Below are 21,206 nucleotides of genomic sequence, written 5' to 3' on the forward strand. Positions count from 1 at the left end.
TTCACACGTGGCGGCTAGTGATTGGCTTGCTAGCCGTATAAAAAGCTTGAGTGGTTTCCGCCCAAGTTGGAGGACTCCACAAACACCGGGAGGAGGAGACTTCACGCTGTGTGAAGATCTCTAAGCGCTGAGGATCCCTACGGACCCAATGCATTTCAAGCAGGCAACAGAGGTCTGATCAGCCTCTAGCCTCTCCCCGTCGCCGATCGCAGCCTAGACGTATCCCTTCCTGCGCGCAAAAGAACCGGACCCACGAAGCCTAGCAAACTTTGTGTGGATGAGTGAGCAGAAGGACCCACGGAGCCTAGCAAACTTCGTGTGAATTTATTCAGAGCTCTTTCGGATGAGTACTTTCTTTGGTTGACACGATGGGCTCGCGTGTTCAGAGCCTTCAGCCGGATTGGGCTAGAGTTCACGAGTTTAGAACTCTTGGCCGCCTCTCTTCTTTCCTGTCTGTAACCGCAACTCAAGCAAGTTTTCCAGCCTACACCATGACCATCTTTGGTGTAAGTAAACAATCTTTAAAACTACCGCTAAGCGTTTGTGCCTAATTCCAGCTCGTCGCCCTCCCTCTCCGATCCAGCATGCCCGGGCTGCTGGCCACAGCCCGCGTGCAGCACGAAAAAGGGCTCGCGTCACTCCCGGCGCGCACAGCGTGGAAAATCTTCTGCCTCCCCGTGGGAATTGGCTATCTAAGGTGCTTTTGAAAATGTGTGTGGGACCTAGATGTCTTAAAAAACTCTGGCCATTAGCTGCCTAATACCCACTGACTTTCAGTGAAATGAATGGTTCTAAGTCACTCAGTTTCTTTTGAAAATGTTACACTGTCTCTTCCCACTGGGAAAGGGAATGTTACACTGTCTCTTCCCACTTCTTCACCACCTGGCTTAAGGCAGCTCTGATCCTGACCAGTCACCATTATAACACTGGGTACTTCAGCTCCTGTCCACCTTACAGTACCAGACTAAATTATGGGTTTTCTAAAAAAATAAATGTCTAGGGAACTGAAGACCTATGGCAATATTTCTGTGTCAACTATAAATGCACTTACATCTACCAACGATTTCCCACCTTTGGTCAGAATCAGGGACCCCTGAACACCTTTTAAGACTTGAAGAGTGGGCACTTGGGAAATTAGTTCTTCCCTGACTTTTTTGTTTCTATTTCAGGCAAACAATCCAGCTATGTTCATAGAACTGGATAATATCCAGCCCTACATGGATACTCAAGAAGTTTCCTGTTATGTCCCTATGCTTTGCTAAACACAATCTCCTCCATCTGATAAATACTTGATAAGGAGGAGGAGGTAGGTCATGACACTGAATGGCAGAGCTGGCAAGCTATATATTGGAGGGAGCATGGCACATGTTCTAGTAAGGAATAATTTAGCAGCCACATCCCTCTTTCACATAGAGATCCAGTAAACATGACTGGGGCATTTCAGTGCCACTCTGCAGAATCTAAAGGGTACAGGGTAGCCACAAAACTTAGGAATCCATAATACAGTTTCATTAAGAAGATGCATGTAGGCCCAGGCATCCCTAGTGTCTCTCATCCATTTGTATCTCTTGAATGTTGGCCTATACACTTAGATCTGCTACACAGTTTGGAGGCATCAGTTGCTGCCTGAGCAGGGAGACCCTTTGCAACTATAAGTGTCATTACCTGCTGAGTGTGCGGAAGAGCAGGAGCACTGGTCCCAGTGGGCTGGGAGAATGCCATCGGCGGCAGAGCTTTCAGCATCATGTTCTGCATAATGATCTGGTGCATCTGAGCATTCTGCATTAGCATCATTTCCACCATGTCTAGGGAAAGTAATGTCATTGTCAGTAAGAGGCAGAGAGCAAAGGGCATGTCATTGGGTTATGTCCTTCAGTATGAGGTGCCAGGGGCTCTTAAATTCAATAAAGCAGTTCACAGGGGCTTTTGAAAAGGCCTTTCACACTCAGCAGTGTCCAAATATACTTCCATCTGTTTGGCCAAAGATTGTCCTTTATGCCAGTTACTTATGAGAATGTTTGAGGCTCAAACAGTATGGGCCAGCTTGATTTTATCGTCTTTCTTCTTCAGTGAAACCCTCAGGGCTTCCTAAAATGAAAGACTCTTCTCTGCTTTCAGATTTTGTTACCAACTTGCAGCTCTGGGTAGGGTCAGTGATAGGCTGCTGAGGAACAGTAAACCAAGTCTATCTCATGCTAATCTCGGTTGACACTTTATTACACTATACATGGTGTATACCTCAAACAGTTTCCAACAGGGGCAGATTCCCAAGATACAGACCCAAACCAACCAAAACTCTGTACATGTAGGGCCCAAGGCACTCCAGGTGTTTATGTGGAAGCCAGTTTGAATAGATTGGCAGACCTGAGAGTTTTATAAGTAGGGACCTACACAAACCACAATTGTGCAGATTTCACAACAGTCATGAAATCAGGTGATCTCTGCAAAAACCACAGAAATCTCCCCCCACCCCCCAAAAAAAAAATTTACTAAAAGTAAAATGCTGGCTCCCCAGTGGGAGCCAGCAGACCTTCCAGCCATTGTGGCCTGCTGGGCAGAAGAGAGGAGAGGAACTGCGGCACAAAGGGCTCCACCCTTGCCTCTCACCACCGATTGGTTGAGAGGGCTGCCTGTCACACAGCCCCACCCCTCTCCAGACAGCAGGAAGGGATGGAGCCATATGATGGGCAGCCCTCTCAACCAATCATCAGTGGGGGGCAGGGTCAGTTGGGCCCCTTGGCCAATCAGAGGCATGGGGGGGTCACCATGATAAGCCCTCGAAAGTGACAGCTGGCCTCATGATCTGCCCACAAAATTGGCCGGCCACCTCCTTGAGCTCGGTAGACCCTTACTTGTAAGGTACATGTACAAATTCTTGGTCTTTCTGTGACTGAAACATATTACAAACCTGCATTCAAACTTCTGCATCACTGGATTAATGCCATCTGGACCATCGATGCATAGATACATTACTGTGTACACCAGTAATGAAAAGTAAAACCGAAAATGTTCTCAAAATCCAGAGAGATTGGAGGACATAATGGCATACTAGGCCACTGCCTGCAGGTATGGTCAGATTGTGTCCTAAAGTTTATTTTCCCAGTTACATCAGAGAGTTCAGTTCAGATTCAGTTTGAGAAGCCAAATGAAAACAGTTTCTGCTGGGCTGGGCTAACCTTCCTGCTTACATGACAAAAGAAGCAGCCAAATGGGAATGTGAAAGGATACGATGACATTTCCATTATGTGACACCCTCAAAACCCAACCTCCTGTTCAGAACATGCCACCAACTGTGTGGCCCATTTAATTTTGTGGGAACAGAGGCAGATAAAATAGTCTACAAGAAATTCCTATGAGTACTTTGCAAGAACAAACGAACACTTTTGGGTTCTAGACATAGTACACATGTAAGCCAAAGCCTTGGCAGTTTTACAGATGCAAATCTCTTTCCAGGGCTCTAGTAAGAACCCCTAAAAAATAAAACAAAAAACTACTGAACTAATCTGTGTCCATTCCTGAAGCCCAAGCCACTGAGTGACACACAGCTCCACTAGAGACTGTATCACCTTGCTTCTGAGACATTCAACCATATCATGAAAATGAGCATTATCTCCTCACAGGCTGGCTTCAAAGGGACACATTTTTGAACACCAAGCACTTCTGTCGTTAGAAAATGTCAGAGGACACTTGTGGAGATAGGGGGAAGGAAAAGGAAATGTGAATATCTTAACCACCTGAAGTGCTTGAACACTTTCCCCTATTTAAGGATGTTAAATAGCCACACTGAGATTCCATTCCATGTAGATTTGATAAGTATTCAGTTGTATACACTGACTTTGGTTGGATCTTCATAGTACCTATCTAACAAAACTAATTTAATTGCAAACACAATTGTAGCAACAAGTTTTTTGTAGTTTTTTTCCCCATTCAATTGCATGTGTAGTGCCTGATGTAACTACATCAACAGGGGAGTCCATTATGAACTTGGTCGTCATTTTGTTTGAAAAAAATAAATTGATCCCAATAAACTAATCCATGAATGCCCATGCAGTGGTGTTGCTCCTTCATTTCTTTGTTGATTTACATTTAGAAATGCAGGAGGATTTTGTTTGTTGGCACAGTGCTGCATTCAGAGTAGCACTTTCAGCTCTCCTGAGTCCTGTTCCTAACTGCATGACATTCATGCATGAGATAAAATGAAAGTTTATGTTATGCTAAGGGGAATGGATAGGGGTTTTTTTAGCTATTAATTCATATTGGAATTATTTGTGTATAAGTTTGAGCTGCAAAAACTAGATTCTATTGTATCGATCTATCATGGACTTGGGTGCAATTTTGTTCTTCACTTCTCAAATGTTTGAGAAATTATTACTAGGAAAAGAGGTAGGTTCTCCTCCTTGCTGCTTTTTTGTGGCTCAATCTTAGGGTAAAATGGCAGTTTGTACAAAAGAAGATTCATTAAGGGTGATTTAAAGAATTGGGCAGAGTGGGATAGAATCACCCGTAGGTGCTTAAGTCCACTTAAGTGCCTAATGGGTGGAATAGAATCTGGCCCAAGTGTTCACATTAATATTATCAAGTATTGTCCTTTAGGCTCTTCTGTTAATCCCAAACTTCTCGGCAGTTTATCTTCTTGCTGAATGTGTACTTTCTTTCATTTTGGAAGAGAGAATGGACTGTAGTGATTTGAATTACTCTAAAGCTCCCTCTTTGAGATGGCACAAGATATTGTGATCTGCAATCCCAGAACTTCACTGACAGCCTAGTTATGGTACACAATACAGTAATTTGAATATTGTCTCATGTTACCATAGTGATACTGCTTTCTTGAACTCCCAGTGAACTTGGATCATTTAATGAACCCAGGACACTGACTGGGGAGAGACTTACCTTCCTTAATGCTTCCAGAGCGGGGGGCAGGGAGTGGCTGGGGAGAAGGGATCTGTGTGATGAGTGGTGGCTGCTGAGGTAACTGTTGGATGATGGTTGCAGGTTGTTGAGGTACCTAGCAATTAAAGGACAGCAAGAGGAGTCAGGGTCCCATTGGTCTGTAGTCCTTGGCTATCTGGGCCACTCCATTTTGGTTTCTGAGCTAAAACAGTAACTGAACTACATGTTGTGCAGTGCAGATCTGACTCCAAGATCTCTAAGAACTAGGATAGTCCACATGTCCAGCTACTAGTCTGCAAGCTCCATGCTCAGCCTCATTGTCCTGGTTATAAGATAGGTGAGCTGAAACTACGCACCACAGGCAAACATTTAACATCAGAATTGAGCACAACTCCTCCCTAAGACCTTACTCTAGTCATTGCTATTGGGGAGTGTAACAGGGGGCCTTCTCGGGGCCGATTTGACCGTGGCCCGCCCACCTGTTTCTGAGCTAACCGCCCGCCTTCTCGCCCACCACACCTTTTTAAAATTAATTAATAGATGTCAATAAGTGGGAGGCTGCCCATTTCTTGCCCCGATGCTATCTGTGGCTCCATGCCTCCCCTACACTGCAGCCCAAGCCTCGCAGATGGCATCTCAATGTTATCATCATCACCGGCCCTCGCACTGGGCCCCAGAATCCTTCAATCAGGACCCCTCTAAGATCCCTGCATTCTGGTGGCCTAATCCGCCGTCATACCGGGCAGCATAGCTCCCTGAACCACTTCCCCTTCGGGTGTGGTCCCCCCACCAGGACCTTTGGCTCCTCTAGCCCCGGCCCACCTCCAGGCCAGTCGGGACCCTCGGTGCACAGCTCTTGGGCGTCCCTGGTGGTGGGCCCCCCCGGCCCTTCGACCCTTCCAGTCCTGGCCCCAGCATGGACCAGTCAGGGGAAGTTCAGACAGGCCCGAGTCTATGGCCTCACTCTTTCTCCATGGGGTCCACCCTCCAGGCCCTCCAAACCAGGGGTAACCCACCCAGTTGTGGGGGCTAGGGGTTAAGGCACCCTGACCTGCCTTTCACCGGGGTGGCCACTGGCCTGGCCTTTTCTGGGGGCCCCCACGCCACTGAGAGCCCCACCAGACCACCTACTCCCAGCAGGGTGCTGTTTTAGGTCATGCCCAGGACCAGCAGCCTGCTTACCGTCCCCTACAGCTCCTCCCTTACCTCCAGATGATACCAGCAGCCCTCCGGCCAGGCAGTGCTGTTGCCTGGGCTCCAGCAGCAGAACTGCCCTGTTTACATGGGCAGCCCTCAGTTCCAAATGGCTGCCCTCATCAGGCACCTGCCGGCTGCTGCCAGCTCCAGGCCCTTACAGTGGCAGGCACACACCGTGCCCTGCCACAGGGAGCCACACTGAAGCAACCCCTTGGGGTAGCTGGCTCAGCCACTCTTTGCAGTGGTGAAGCTTCAGTGGTCCCTTGGAAAGGCGCAGATCACTAACCATAGCAGTTCTGAATGAGGTACACCGGAGCTTGCCCTAGCACAGGACATCATTTATTGAAACCTCAGTGCAGACAAGGCTGGAGCCTTTTTAAAAGACCTTTCTCCTGCAACAAATGACCAGATGCAGATGAGTCACAAGCAGAAATGACCTATCCCTGAAATGAACAAGATTTAGTTACACATTGTCACAGAATGAGAAGCTTATTTGTTGTTCAAGCAATAAAAGGAACGAGAACCAAGACAGTGCAACATTCAGGCTTTATTCCATCCTCCGCATGTATAGTCATGTCTCAGCAAGCACTTCCTGGAAGGGGAATTCTCTAACTTCCTAGCTATTACTCTACATATAAACATGCTATTAGATTTTCATGGCTTCCATTGGGAAACTATCTATTGTGACAGCCCTTTTGTCACTTTTATTTGAAAAAGCTAAATTAAAAGCGAATCCCATGAGTTTCTCACATAGTTAACTTTTTTATTACACCTCTTATAAATCTGTATCTACAAATAGACAGAACATTATCCCTTTTTAATTCTTCATCTAACTTGTCAGTTGCTTGTGAAGCAAGTTATTTTCCTCTGGGTTTGGATGGATTATTCTTTCATGCCATGGTCTTTTACAAAGCTGCAAGTGTTTTGCTGGGTTGAATGTAAGTCTTTCTTGTGATGACAGGAGTCTTGGCAATGTAGTGCTTTGAGAGTCTGCATACATATCTATGTGTCCATCATTAGTCAGCGATCCTTATATGCTCTATTAAGTCTCTTCAAGAGTACATATTTCACCATTCTCCGTGTCCATTTTTTTGTCTTGGGTTTCTAGTATGCATATTTATTTCCAGTTTCAGTAAAATACATCCCTCCACTGCTACATAATATGAATAAGGATGTATCTGTTCAATACTTTGAGTTTATTTCAAAGTGAGTGATTTGTTTGGAGGAAACAACATGATTCTGTCAATGTCATTAATTCTGGGTGGCCTTTAACTTTTCAGGTATGGTTGGCTTTGGCCTTTACATATACTATAATTCTTCCCCTGATGTAGTCATATGGGAATAAAAGTAACAATATATGGGCTGTAATTGACACCAAGTGCTGTACTTGAATGGGCAAAGGTCTGGAGTGGACAAGACACTCCCGCAGAAGAATGGCTTGCTTTGCTTTTTGCCGCTTTCATTAATAAAATCTTAGCAAATTTAACAGTTGATTCAGTGTTGCCATCTCATGAAAGGTGATGTGGAATGATGTGATTTGAGGGAATTCTTATTTCCATGTAAATTGTTCAAACTCATTGCAACTAAACTGGAATCTGCAGTCTGAAACAAGTGGAGTCTGTGATACCCTGCTTGCTGTAATGCACCACTGTCTGACAGTTCATCTAGCTCCCAGACATTGAAATGGTAGTTTACAATAATGAAGTAGTCTGTGATGTTTGTAATAGCAAAGTTCATTCTTACTTAGCTTCAAGGTCCATTGCGAATGATCTATGTTTTTCAAGTCTTGTTTTATTACCTGGTTTGCTTTTTTCCCCATAACCCATTTCTGTTCACCAAGTCTCAGACATTCTTGATCAAGTTTGACCAATGTATGACCCTTCTGATTTTCCGGACATTAGAATCATTCTGGGTAGAAGTACACATATTTTTTAAAATTTCTGATCTAAGTGACATATGTTGGAGTGATGTTATGGCCATGATAGTTCAGAAAATATGTAAGATGCAAGGATTTTTTGGGGTGATATCCTTTTTTGGGCCACCTAACATCTCTCCCAACTATACAGTTGGTCCCATAAAAAATATCACACCCCCAAAATCCTTGCCTCCATGACAGAGATATTATGACCTGACTTCCTTTATACATGAAGCATACTCCTCTCAACTCAGTAGTCCCACTGCTCTTTAAAGACTTTTAGAGGCTTTTCCCTGGCTGCCTGGGCATCTTACCATTAGTGGTGGCAACTGTGACTTGTTACCCATATAGCATTATTTTTGTTAGAATGATGCCCAAGCCCCATCCCACTGGCCTTTAAGAGTAAACTTGTCTCTTCATTCATAATTATATCATAATATTTCAGCTCTTTGCTATATATAATGCTTGCATCTTGTTGAGTTACGTCCACATGTGACAGGGCACTTGGCATACCTGTCACTTTGAGAGGAAAGGTTGAGGGAGAAACAGCCTGCAGGTGTGGGAGGAGCCAACTACAAAGTCACCTGAATAGAAGGGGCCAGGCTTGAGGCATATAAGCCCGAGGCCTGAGCTGCTCAGGGAGTCTAGCCCTGGGAGCCAGAGGGAGAGGAGATCCGGGCAGTAGGGCTGCTCTTAGTAACAGAGCTGGGGTAAGCAGCACAGAGCCCAGGAACAGGGACAGGTGAGCCCATAGCCTGGAGAGGAAGGCCTTGGAAGAGATAGGCCTATGAACAGGGGCAGGGGAGCCTGTAGCCTGGAAAGGGGCAGAGGCAGGGAACAGTAGCCCAAGGACTGGGGCCAAACAGCCCAGAGATTAGGGTCAGAGGTCTGTAACCCAGGAGGGGCAGTTGTCAGCGGGGCCTTGGAGCCCAAAGGGGGCTTCAGAGAGGCTGACGGCTAAGGAGGGCCACAGCTGGAGACTGGCAGGGCAAGGGGAGCCCAGGACTGACCTAGGAGTGGGGACAGGGCCCAGAGAGAGGGGCCAAAGACCACAGGTTATAGCTGGAGACTAAGGGGGCCAAGGAGCCCGTAGCCCAGGAGGGGCTTGTCAACAGGAAGGAGTACCATCTGTGAGGCATGGATGTGGTGTAAAGGGAACATTGGAATTATGTTATTAGCCCTTAAGGCAATGATCACAGATACCTGGGATCATAAGCATGAGATCAGGCTTGGGAAGCCTTGGGCAGCCTCCCTTTCCTAAAAGTACCATTTTATCAAAATTAAAGGGGAGTTTACCCAGAAAAGGCCAAGGAAGGAAGGGCTGAGTGGCCACCAGGGGGCATTAGGACCATCCTGAGATGAGCACTTGTTACATACACCATACTACCTTTGTTCAGTAGTTGCATAGTGGTATGCTTCCCACCCCCGCCTCCCCTTTCCCCCTCCCCGACCACTTGCTGAGCAACAGCTGGAGGCAGGATAGGAGGAGTATTGCTGTGCATTCACTTGCATGTGCGTGTATGCATGCACACCCCCTGACCATGGTGCCCTGGGCAGTAGCTAACGTCACCCACCCCTAAGGCAATCAATCACAATTTTCTCTTGCTTTTTTCAATTTTAGATTGATTTCCCTGTGTCCAAGGGATTTATTCACACAGATGTCATAGTGTGTTCTCTGCTCTTCTTTATTGTACAAATTATTCCAGAATTAGCATCTCTAGGCTCAAGACCTCATTTGTTTAGCTAAAAGCTGTGGCTTCTGCAATGTCTGCATTGCTTGGAATTTCAGTGTATATACTTACAAACCAAACAATTTAGCATCCTAGTTCCATAATGAGTTTGTCACCATATAGTTTTCACTTGTCTTTGTCTGCTTGCCACTTCACATTCTTCCCCTAAGCAAAGAACTTCCTCAACGTTACATAAAACATCCGCTGGTGCCCCACTATCAACTTGGCAGTATTTCTGTTTAGGTGCTTAGTTTTGCATATGAAGAGCTAGTTTGAGCTTGACAAACTATTCAGGTTTGCGGTTTTGTACTTCACTAATATCACATGCATGCAAAATCCCATCCTCTGAGGTGCTGGTTGCTTCCTAAGTATAGAGCACTTTTCTTTGCTTTTTTTTGTTTGCAAGACTTGGCTTTGCCTAATGACTCTTCTTGCTACAACTATGCATATGACGCAGATGCAGGAAAATTTTCATGCCCATGGCTTTTCTCCATAGTACCCACATGTTTCGGTTTTTTGCATTTATCTCCTCTGCTTCTTTGAGTTTTTACTTTTGTACAATTTTTAGTGCTTTTTCTTTCCCTGTGTTTAGTGAATTCTTTCCATGTCTGCTCCACTTAAACTCTGCATGTGAATCTGAGCTTGCTAGTCTTCTGTGGCTAGATACAAACATTCAAAAAGCCCGAGGCAGAATTGATCTAAGTTGCATGGTTTTCTGTAAGTGGTATAGTTTAGATCAGTAGTGAACAGAAGACACATTCACCCTGGGGAGGGGGGTGTGTGCATATCTTAGACTGGGTTCTACCATTTTTAAACCAGTCTGTGCCGAACTTCTGTTCTGTTATGGATAGAAACCAGTTTCCGATCACATACACCAGTAAAAGTGTAATGTCTGTACCTGTTCTGTGTGTCTGTAGCTCTTGGTAGGTTTTGAATCTTTCATCCTTACTACTAATTGTCATGAACTGGTTCTCCATTTTAAGACTGGATAATGGCATGAGACCATTTTGAGCAACTTTGTAATAGACTGTTCTATTGTTTCTCCAGGTACTTGATTATGCCTGTTGGAAAAAAAAAATCTCATGATGTAATCTAGGAGTAACTGCAGAGAAAGAAGGTGGGTTCTGGCTGCTTGGAAGAGCTACCCACAACATGGTACTCGTGTGACTTGCCTTGCCCTGCTCTGGAATTCTTACACCTTCCTCTGGCTAGGAACCAGCAAGGGAGAGGCAAGTCAACTTAAAAAGACAGGTTGGTGATGGAAATGAATCACTAGAGAGCCCAAACAGCAGAGAGGAGCTTGGCATAGAAATACTATTCAGCTTTCACAATGGGGGCGCTGAGGAATGCACAGAGATGTCACTTTTTTGCTGGCGAGGGAAAATGCAGTGTTCCTGTTTAAGGGAAATTAAGAAGGCCTGAGATACTGAAGAGGACTGTGGTGAACAAGTGCCATATAGAACTGGGGATCAGATTGTTAAGAAGTTGGGGAACCTATTTCCTCACAAGCTTTTCACACAGTAAGTTAGGTTAGTCATGGTGACCAGTGCTTGCAGATACCAGTTTGTTATGCCAGCCAACACTGGTGTATTCTGTTCAGTTCTTCCATAGACATAATGAGAAACCAAACTGTTTTGGAAATGAGCAAAGACTGGGGGGAGAGAAAGAGAAGATAGTCATGCTGATTCCTTCTAAGAACTTGTTGTCCCTCTATCCATATTGTATGGTTCTGTGGTCATGTTCTGCCTATTATTATTATAAGGTTAGTATTTTTATTGAAAAATTCTCAGTATGACCACCTGTCCTGCCATTGAACAAAATAGGATGGCACCAGAGCTGGAATGCATTGCTGTTTACTTGTAGAGAAACAAAATGGTGCTCAAACAACACATATTGGTATAAGAGCAGATATCATATTTTATTGCATACAGCATGCCCCAGAATATAATATGCACCTTGTTTTTGAAAGGCAGAATGAAGAAAAAAGGACTTTCAAAGTTATTTATGGCTGCATAGAATAGGGACAGAGACTAATTTTCAGCTGACTCATGCTCCCTTTCCTGTTTCCTACTCTGACAACTAGTTTCCTTGGTAGATTAATAATTTTGGAAAAAGTTGAGTCTCCAAGGCTGTGAAATAGGAGGAGAGAGACCAGGAGCAGCTCAGACAGGAAAATTGCCTTTAAAAAGGTTAGCTTGATTAGTGGAACACAGACACCATTTAAAAAAAGAGACAATTGTTACCACCTCTAGTTTCCTGCATAGTAATATAGCAGCTAATATACTGGCAAGGAGGAATCAAAGCAGGGTGCTTCTATCCTAGGCAGGAAATCAGATCTCCTGCTCAATACATGCACCCCAAATTTGGGGGGTTTATTTTGGGGGTAAAGGTAATCTGTGGTAGAAAATTTAGTAGTATATGAAATGCATTGATACAACCTATATAATACTGTCCATTAAACATGCAATTGAATGCTTTATATTTCCTTTGAGTACAAATCATTAGTCTAATTAAGCAGTAGGAGATGATTAAACAGTCTCTCAGGAGGAAATTCTGAACCTAAGGCAACAGAAACACTAACAGCCAAACAGTAAAACAGCATCTATCTCGGTGGACATTACCTAGTAACCTCTAGAGCTAGTGTGTGGTTGGAAGAAAATAAAATTCCTGTTGGTGCCTGTAGTCAGTGAATCTGTGCAGAATGGCATGTGTACAACTGACTGCAATCCTGATTTTGGGAAGGAAATAGAGGAGTTTTCTAGTAGCACAACTCTTACACTTTCCTCAGTTGTGGGCTAAATGTGGTAGAAGAACAAGCACACACTCTCTGACTCAGCCTATCCTCCCAGTGGAACCATGGGAAAGTGACTCCCTTGTGATATAATATGCATATTTACATGTTTAATTTCAAATTAAATTTGCATGTTTGCCCAGATTCATTCCATGTGAGCCTTGCTTACTGTTACTCTGTCACTGTGGAATGTCAGTTACATCTACTTGCAAGCAATCATTTTTTGGTAGGTGAGAGTATACATCAAAAGATTATTCCATATGGCCTGTGAACATCAGCAAATCCATTCTTTGGATAACGGGCATAGAAGTTCTTTGTTTCTCTAATAAGGCTTCTTATATTCTCTCTGGAACTTGCCCAGATAGGTCAGTTTCTCCTCCCTTCTCTTCCCTCTGCCACCCACCGGCCTTGCTGAGCTGGCATTATCTTTCTCCTCTTAAGTTTGGAGGTAAATGTTGTATTAATGGCATAGCCTCTAGGATTATTTCCACTCTGAACACTGTTGTAAGTGATGTCAGGCAGGCAGACCTTTTTGAGACCTAGTTTGCACAGCAAAGGCTTTCCCAAACTGAACTCCAGTTCTGCCAGAAGATTTGGAGTACATCTGCATGCAAAGCTCCTCTACACTAGTAGCACCCTCCTTTCTGCTGACAGAATGAAACAATCTCTGCTGAGCCATCTGCTGCCTGCCTCAGTCCCCTTCAGTAGCTGGGGCCTTTCTAAGGTGCATTTTGTACTCTGGTGGCATAGCTCTGGGGTGGAGTCCTGTGGAGCTGAAAGAAGCACATGGTCTGGCAGCTTGTTAGTGACAGCTGTGGTTTGTCACCAGAAATTCTGGCAGCAGAGGGAGGGGAGTATAGACAAGACCCAGTCTGATCATCTGAGCCGGATTTTGAAATGCAGCTTCTAAAATTACAGCTAGGTTTTCCCTGACCACTTTTTTACTTCCAAAAAGCCCTGTTTGAAGATGGGGGCACAAACTGTTTTTGCCCAACAGAACTGTGTGATTGCAGGACTCATCCAGACTGAGTCTGGGTTCATTCCATTTCCCTGTCATGTAAATCCTTACTACCATCCTCAGCTCAGTTTTGGAGCCAGGGACTGTTACAGCTTTATAAGTTTTAAGGTTGAAAGAAATTAGATTGTCTAGTCTGACCTTCTATGTCATAGAATTTCATGCCCCACATGAAGATACTAAGCGATAAAGAATCCCATACTTCCCTTGGAGAATCCCATATTTCCTCTGCATCACTCCTAGCCTCATGGGTGGATCTAGGATTTTGAAATATGTTTTATCACATATAAAACAACACATTTTTCTCCAGTAAAAAAGAAACTAGAAGCTCTACTAATATGCTAGGGACCCAAGGCTATATTATTCCGTTTAAGATTCATGCAAAAATAAAAAACTTAATTGGCATGAGTTAACCTGCAGCACTGTGAAATAGAAGCTTCATTACCAGGGGCAGCTAATAGACAGCAATCTTTACACACCCCAGAACTGCAAAACAAAGGATAGCTTGATTGGTGGAACATCAGGACCATTACAAAGAAGAGAGGATCTTTAACACCTGTGGAATGAAGAGTTTAGAAAGGATCAGGTAGATTACAATTGATTCCCTTAGGTAGTTGGTTTTAAACTTGGCGTGAAGCAGGAATCATAGGGGGATGCAAGTGCACCAGTACACCTGCCCTGGATCTGCTCCTGCCTAACTTCTGCTAATGCAGGGAATGAGAGATAAGGAGACCCACTTTCTGAGCCAGGATTTTGATAGCCATCGACACATAGGAAGCTAGGTGCTGCAGCTGTTTTTTAGAGGGATGCTGCTGGTCTTAGTACTGACATAGGGAGGATCTTACTGTGTGCTGGATGATCCTGGGTGGCTCTGCTGGCGGAACTGGAAGAGGTGGCTGGTAAACGTATGTAGGTTCTGTTCTGTAGCTTTTACAGTGGCTTCCTGCCAAGAGCTGGGGCCTTGAAAGTTCTTCCAAAAACTGCTGCTCCTGCAAGATCAAATAATTTGGTAGCATTTGTCAGAGGGAGAGCCTTGTAGTGTAAAAGCAGCACTGGGTGGAACTGGGACTTGTTTAATCCTAGCAACTCCACAGGAGGAATGAATCTGATCCACCAGTATGCTGCTATGGGATCTCTTGGCATCATGCTGCAGAAACTAACAGAATGACAGCAGTGATATAACAAGCAGAGTTTGTGCTGTCAGCAAACCCTGACAGGGAACAGAGGCGAAGAAGGGGTGTGGGAAGGGGGGTTTTGAGAGCAGGTGCCACATGCAGATTTTGAGAGGAGGGGTGGGTAGGGGAGTGCAGGAGTATCCGGTCCCTGGCTACTGCTGCATGCTCTGCCCACCCTGCCTCTTGCCTCTTGCACTGGCTGCTGCTGAAAGAGCAACACTATGGAGATGCTCTTGCTGCCAGGGCACAGACTCCACAGAGGAGGGGATCAATTTTGGCAGCCCTCCTACACTTGTGCCCAGGATTGGTGCTCCCTCTCGCCCATTCCTGGTTATGCTCTGAATGCAAGTGACCGTTCCATATAGGAAATCACACAGCCACAAAACATCTTTTTTTTCCCGTGGCAAAGATTTTTGTGGATGTTTATCTTTTATTGGACCAACCACAGGGTTGGGATAGACTTGGTCCAATAAAAGATATCATCCAGATAAATCCCAGTCTGTCACAAATTTCTGTTTCTTCTATGCATTTCCTTTACTGAGCTCTGGAAATAAATAATAAAGACAATCTTCAAAAGTTTCAGGAAACATGGTTTTGTTAATTGCCAATTTCCCCCTGTTCTTGTCCCCTTTGCTCCTAACCCCTCCCCCTACCCTGAAACAAGAAAACTTGTAAGAAGTAATAATACAAACATTCCTCCTGGCAGATAATACTGAAAGACTCCAGTCAGGATTGGAGCCTTATTATGCAGGGTGCTAAAAAAAATGTATCATGAAATATAGTGTCCACCCCAAAGAGTTTACTATGCAAGTAGCCAAAACAGATGAACAGATGGCACACAAGCAAAATAGTAGAAGTGCCAGTCTTGTTAGGTGTGTTTTTTTTCCCGCAGCGTGAAGCCCAGCACCCAGGAGCCAGAAGCAGTGGTGCAGCAACTGAGAGGAGCTGAGCCCTCAGTGCCCAGAGTGGGGCACAGGGTAGAGAGGAGCCCAGCGGCGCAGGAGAGGCACTGCAGCAGAGGAGGCCCCATTGAGCTGTGCCCTGACTACTGCCACCAGAGGGAGCGTGAGTCATTGGGCCCTTGGGTCCCTCAGGGGCAAACCCAGGGAAGGGGCTGGGTGAGCATCCCCCAGTCTAGTCAAGACCCTAAGGGGAGGGGCCCCTGGTGATTCCTGGACGCCCCACAAGGGACCCCATTGGAAGGGGGACTATCTCTTGCCATGGGTCAGGGATTATATTAAGGAATAGATGTTATTAAGATTGTTCATGTTTGCACCTTATATTTTGTAATTGAAATATTGTATTGTAATGTTCTAAGTAGTGTTATTTAGGGTTTGACCTTGGTTATTGGTTAATGTTCTCTGTGTAAATAAATAAATAAATATACATAAACATAAAACTAAATATTTAGTTTTATGTTTATGTATATTATAACTTAATAAACTGTATATAGTTAAGAACTTTGGGCTTGGGCTAACTCTATAGAGGAAAGAGGGATCTGCTTGAAATTCTGGCATCCCTCTCACAGCACCCCCTCCTGCCTACCCATCTTATTCAACTGAAAATAGGGCACACCCTTAGGTGTACCTGGGTTATATTTCCATATTACTATTTCCCCTTCTTTACTAGGACCCCAGCTGCCTGTTTTGCTAGAGTGCTTAAAAGTACCCTCTTTATTCATCCCTTCTCAGTCAAACTGAAAACTAAAAGAGCAGCAGAGAAACAGATCGTGTCTGTCTAAAACTTTGTTGAGGCTCCTTCTTCCTCAGGGTCTCTTGTGGTGGAGTGGAAGACATGAAACAAAGGGACAAGCATCAACACGGTCTCTCCTGTCTTCTCAGTCCCTATAGCTCCATCTCTCTGTTCTTCCTCAGGCCATTTAGTGTCTGCATTTCCAAAGTCACTCTGCAGACTGAGGGAGGATTCCTTTACCACTGCCCTCCTATTGTGGTGCTTGGGCTGTGTCTGATAAGGGAATTTGCCTCCAGGGGCATTAATACTTGCTTTCCAAGGTAAACTCTATAAGAATTTGGGCAGAAGTTAGTTTCCCCAACATTTTTCTTTGGATGCTCTGTTTCCCTGCCTGCCTACAAGCCCCATGTTGTACCTTGGACACATCACTGGGTGTGATTCCAGCAACAGACTCTCATATGAGTTCCTAAATAGCATTAGGGAGTAAACTGCTGCCTGAATTTCTGAAGCACGTCTTGGGTCAAAAGTCTTTGTCTTCCTTTTAAATCTGCATCCTTTCTCCTCACCCAGGTGAAACAATGTTTCCCTAAACCCAGGAAAACACTTAAAGAAGATTCCTGGCTTTTGGTTTTAAGTGTAACAGTTTCGTTTTCTCCTTTAAATTCTGTGAATGAGTTCTACTTCCCTTTGACATTTCATGGATTCATCTACATGTGCAATTAATGCAAAGTAATAAACTGTGGAGCAATTTGAGCCAGAGTAAACTACTCCTGGGCACAGCAACTACACGTGTGCCCGGGACAGCAGCAATAGGAGTAGAAGCAGAGCAGTTTATGCTAGGCTTGCTTCTGCCCTGCTCTGTCCCAGGGTGTTGGTCTTCTGGGTGGTGGTCTTGGGTGGCAGAGGGGCTGACCGGGGCATAAGGGTGCTGCACATATAGAGCAATGTAGCTAGGCAGCAGGTAGGAGTCTAGGCTCCTGCTGGCTGGGCTGTCTGAGTGCAATTTATGCCCACGGTCAGCTTCTACACTTGTGTTTAATCACAGTAAATGACTCCACTGTAAGATAGTACTGTTTTAATAGTACTATTTTACTGTGAAGTAAATTAGTTTACTATGGCCTAATACCATTGCATGTGCAGATGGTGATGCTTTACTCTGCAGTAAATTAGTCTACTCTGCAGTAAAGCGCATGTGTAGATGCAGACTTCATTAAATTCTTGGATCTCAAGAGATTAGCAATCCTGGATCCTCTCATTACCCATGCAAGTTGGAAACAGCTATAATTAATGCTATTGCTTGTGTTCAACAGGACCTGGTCTAACTGAAATCCCTCTCAGCAATTGCCTGTTAGCAAAGAAGACTCTTACCCTAAGCTCCTGCAACAGGTCTTTCCTCCGTCGCAGTGCACCTTGTAATGCATCCTCATGTCCTTCATTGCTTCCTAACAGAGTAATAGGATAGTCTGTTACTTCTGTAAGAAGCACTTAACATAGCGCTGTTACATACAATTACAATAATGAGTTAATTCTTGAAAACGGGATGCCACAAAGTCTGGTTACTTTTCCCAGAAAAAAAAAATATTTTCTGTTACCACTTCAGAATCCTGTAGGAAGAATGAGCAATGACTTTATGGTGCCCAGTGCATCCTGTGTGTGATGGTAATATAAAAGCTCTACCAAGGTGCTGCTCAGACACAGCTGAGAATCTGGCTTGATCTATTCTCTTGGACATACAAAAATGGAAGTAGGGGGGGGGGTGGAGGGGGGGGGCAGGGAACCATAGGAATTCCTAATATTAAAAAAAATCAAATGGTTGCATACAATACTTTGGTGTATCCTAATTCCCCAGTGAACCCTTGCGTTTCAATCTAAGGCTGATTTTAAGACACACTGACTTTGGTAGGGTGTGACAAGACACAGCTTTTGCCTGGCATTCAAAAGGATGTGGGCAGGAAGCAGAGTAGCCTGCAGGTGGCTGCACTCCCAATCAGGGCACATGACCAGCGGAAGACTGCCTGATTGGGAGCAGGGCCCAGCTGTTTGTAATAAAAACAGGCCTTGAGTACTAGCACTAGCAGTTTGTTGCAAGCAACTAGGAGAACATCATTCAGCTAGAGCTGCTGCTCATGTAACATCTTGGAGGTACAGGGCAGGAACTGTGGGAATGGTTAGAAGTTCCTGGTCCTGGGCCATGACCTAAAACTATACCCTGCTGGGGCTGGATGGTGTGGTGGGACTGCCAGTGGTGGGGCACACACCAGGAAATACCATACCTGTTCCTCTCCAGTGAAGGGTGAGTATGGGGTGCCAGAAAGCTTTAGCCTCCTGCTGCCTTGTGGGTTACCCTGAGTAGGGAAAAAGCTAGGAGAGCACCCCAAAGTAAAAGCATAGAGCCCAGGCACTTGGAGTAAGGCCTGAGGCAGGGTCCAGGCTGGAGAAAGGGACCTGTGGCAGAGCTCAGGTCTACAGCGAAGCCTGAGGCTCAGAAAAAAAGGGTAGGAGATGATTGTGGGGATGGGGAAGCCCCGGTATAGGGGCACATGAGATAAGGCCCCAGTATGGGGGGGTGTGGGATGATTGCTTGGAAGTGAGAAGCCTTAGTGTGAGGGTATGTGGGATGAGGCCCAGTGTGGGTCATGAGGGGACCAAGAGGGTCTAGAGCTGGGCAGGGACCCTGAGAGAAAGGGAGGGGCCAGGAGCCTCTAGTTGGTGTGATTGAGAGCCCTACGTAAGGGCACAGGAATTGAGAATCCCAGTGTGAGGCACTGGAGTGCTAACTATGGATGCCAGCTGTGAAGTATGGGACATGGTATGAGGGTAGGTTCAGAGCCATGTATAGGCCCTTGGCACCAGGGCAATTAAATGGGCAGCCTCCTGCCTTGTTAACATCTTCCAAATAAACTTCATCAAAGGTGTGGCAGGTCACCAACATGGTGAAGCCAGTCTTTCCAGTTGAAGAGCATAGTATGTGACTCGGTCAGCACCCCCAACTGCTGCTTCTTGGTTGAACAGAGGAGTGGCTGCTGGGTCAAGCCTTTTATCTGCCCCCCAGCTCCTTTCAAGGTGCAGGCAGACAGGCTCGGATGCGTGGAATCTGCTAAGGTAGCACCAGTATGAGTCGAGTATCTCTGTATCGGAACATCAACATCCCTTTCAGCAAATCAGTGACCAGGCAGATTCTGACTACCTAATTGCTTCAAGGGGCTGGGAGCTGGGAGGGTGGGGAACAGGGAGAAAGGATTAGGGTGTGTGATTAGAGGGGCTTCTTATAGATATTAAGGCCAAGAATAAACTTTCTGATTATCTAGTCTGACTTCCTCCATAACATTGGCCTGAGAATGTCAGCAAGTGGTTCCTGCATCCACCCTGCAATGTGTGGTTAAACTAGAGTAGATTTTTAAACTCTTACTTGCTGTAGAGAGTGGTGAATCAGTCTCCTCCAGGTTCTCGCGTTCATTTTGTAGTTTCTGTGAATAAAGCCATAAGAAGTGGATAGAAGTCAAGGACTAAGAACAGAAACATCTTTTGGCTCTGTATCGCAGACCTCCTTTTTGGATGTTGGGGGGGAGGGAATAGATTTGGAGCCAAAGGACATTTCTCTGTTCTTAACAACTACACTTGCTCCATATCTGCAATAGGGAAATTAATCCAGTACCCTGCTACTAGCTCATATTCTTGGAAAGATCTAGGGACCCTCAGGGTTACCCCCCTGCCCCAGCTGAAGTTGGAGGTTGCAGACAGCTGTTAAATATACATAAGGCTAGACCCCTCATGAAAATGTAGGGTCTCTTGAAATCAATTCCAGCTTCTACCAGCTGCCAACAATCCCAAGGGGCAGACACAGGACCAAGTGAGAACTTGAGAGGCAGCAATGTGCAGTCAGTACATGGGTTCAAGGTGGGTTTTTTGTTACTTCATTGGTTTACACATCTGTAGGCAAAGAGTTCTGAGATGCACATGGAATTAAACAGAGGTCGCTTAAATGGGACTGGATGATGTATGTGGTACAGGTCAAGATCTGCGTTTGGGACTCTAACAGCAAGAGACCATAGATTCATACATGCTAGGGTCGGAAGGGACCTCAGTAGATCTATTGAGGTGACTGTATTTGGATCTTGGGGAGCATTGGATTTGCAGCTGAATAAAGGTTTTAACCTGTGGCCTAACAGAGCTGCTAACCACAAGGCAGAATAATATACTAAAAGTAACATTGCAAGATGCTTAGGTAAGCATTTTCCTAACAATGTCGTAGTGTTATAAGACATATATGATTCATTGTGTAAGGAGAATAGGATGCAGCCCACCAGCTATTGTTTGGAGATGAGCAGAAGCAAGACCTTGGAAATGGAGTCGGCAAGAAACCATAATTAACTGGGAGAAGCTGGGTTCACAGCCTTGAGCATGTGCACATAGCAAAAAGGCATGTAAATTAATGAAATGCATAGGCAATTCCATGCTAATGAAGTAAAGTAAATGGAGGTGGCGCTGAAATAGGAGGAGATATGGGTGGAACAAAGGAGGGGCAAAGGTGGAGTAAATATTAATGAGCATGAACCAAGGTATATAAAATGTGAGAAGAACTAATGTTCACTGCTGCTTCCTGGTTTTTTCTTTTTTGGGAGCTTGCCCAAAGCTGTCTCCATTTTGAATAAAGCTGTTGCGAGCAATGTGTGCTGGTGTTTGCTCCCTGAGCAACTGGATTCCGAGTGATTGGATCGTCATCTCCCTAGCCGTTGGGTGCTGCATGGAGTTGGGGTCTAACAAGATCATTGAGTCTGACACCGCCCCCCCCGCCCCCCCC

At 45.1% G+C, this 21,206-nt stretch overlaps 1 protein-coding gene across 1 annotated transcript in view; it reads right to left on the minus strand.

Moving 5' to 3' along the window:
- The window catches only part of CUNH21orf58 (chromosome unknown C21orf58 homolog), a 38,732-nt gene that overhangs the window by 7,956 nt on the left and 9,570 nt on the right, over positions 1-21,206 (minus strand). The window contains exons 2-6 of the mRNA XM_025202202.1: positions 19,815-19,872; positions 17,774-17,847; positions 14,384-14,527; positions 4,891-5,005; positions 1,666-1,805 (exon numbers count right to left, since the gene is read on the minus strand). Of these exons, the coding sequence (XP_025057987.1) occupies positions 1,666-1,805; positions 4,891-5,005; positions 14,384-14,527; positions 17,774-17,847; positions 19,815-19,872 (531 nt within the window). The remainder of the gene's footprint in view (positions 1-1,665; positions 1,806-4,890; positions 5,006-14,383; positions 14,528-17,773; positions 17,848-19,814; positions 19,873-21,206) is intronic.

This window comes from Alligator sinensis, unplaced genomic scaffold (genome assembly GCF_000455745.1).
Source record: "Alligator sinensis unplaced genomic scaffold, ASM45574v1 scaffold566_1, whole genome shotgun sequence".
NCBI classification, from domain to species: Eukaryota; Metazoa; Chordata; order Crocodylia; family Alligatoridae; genus Alligator; species Alligator sinensis.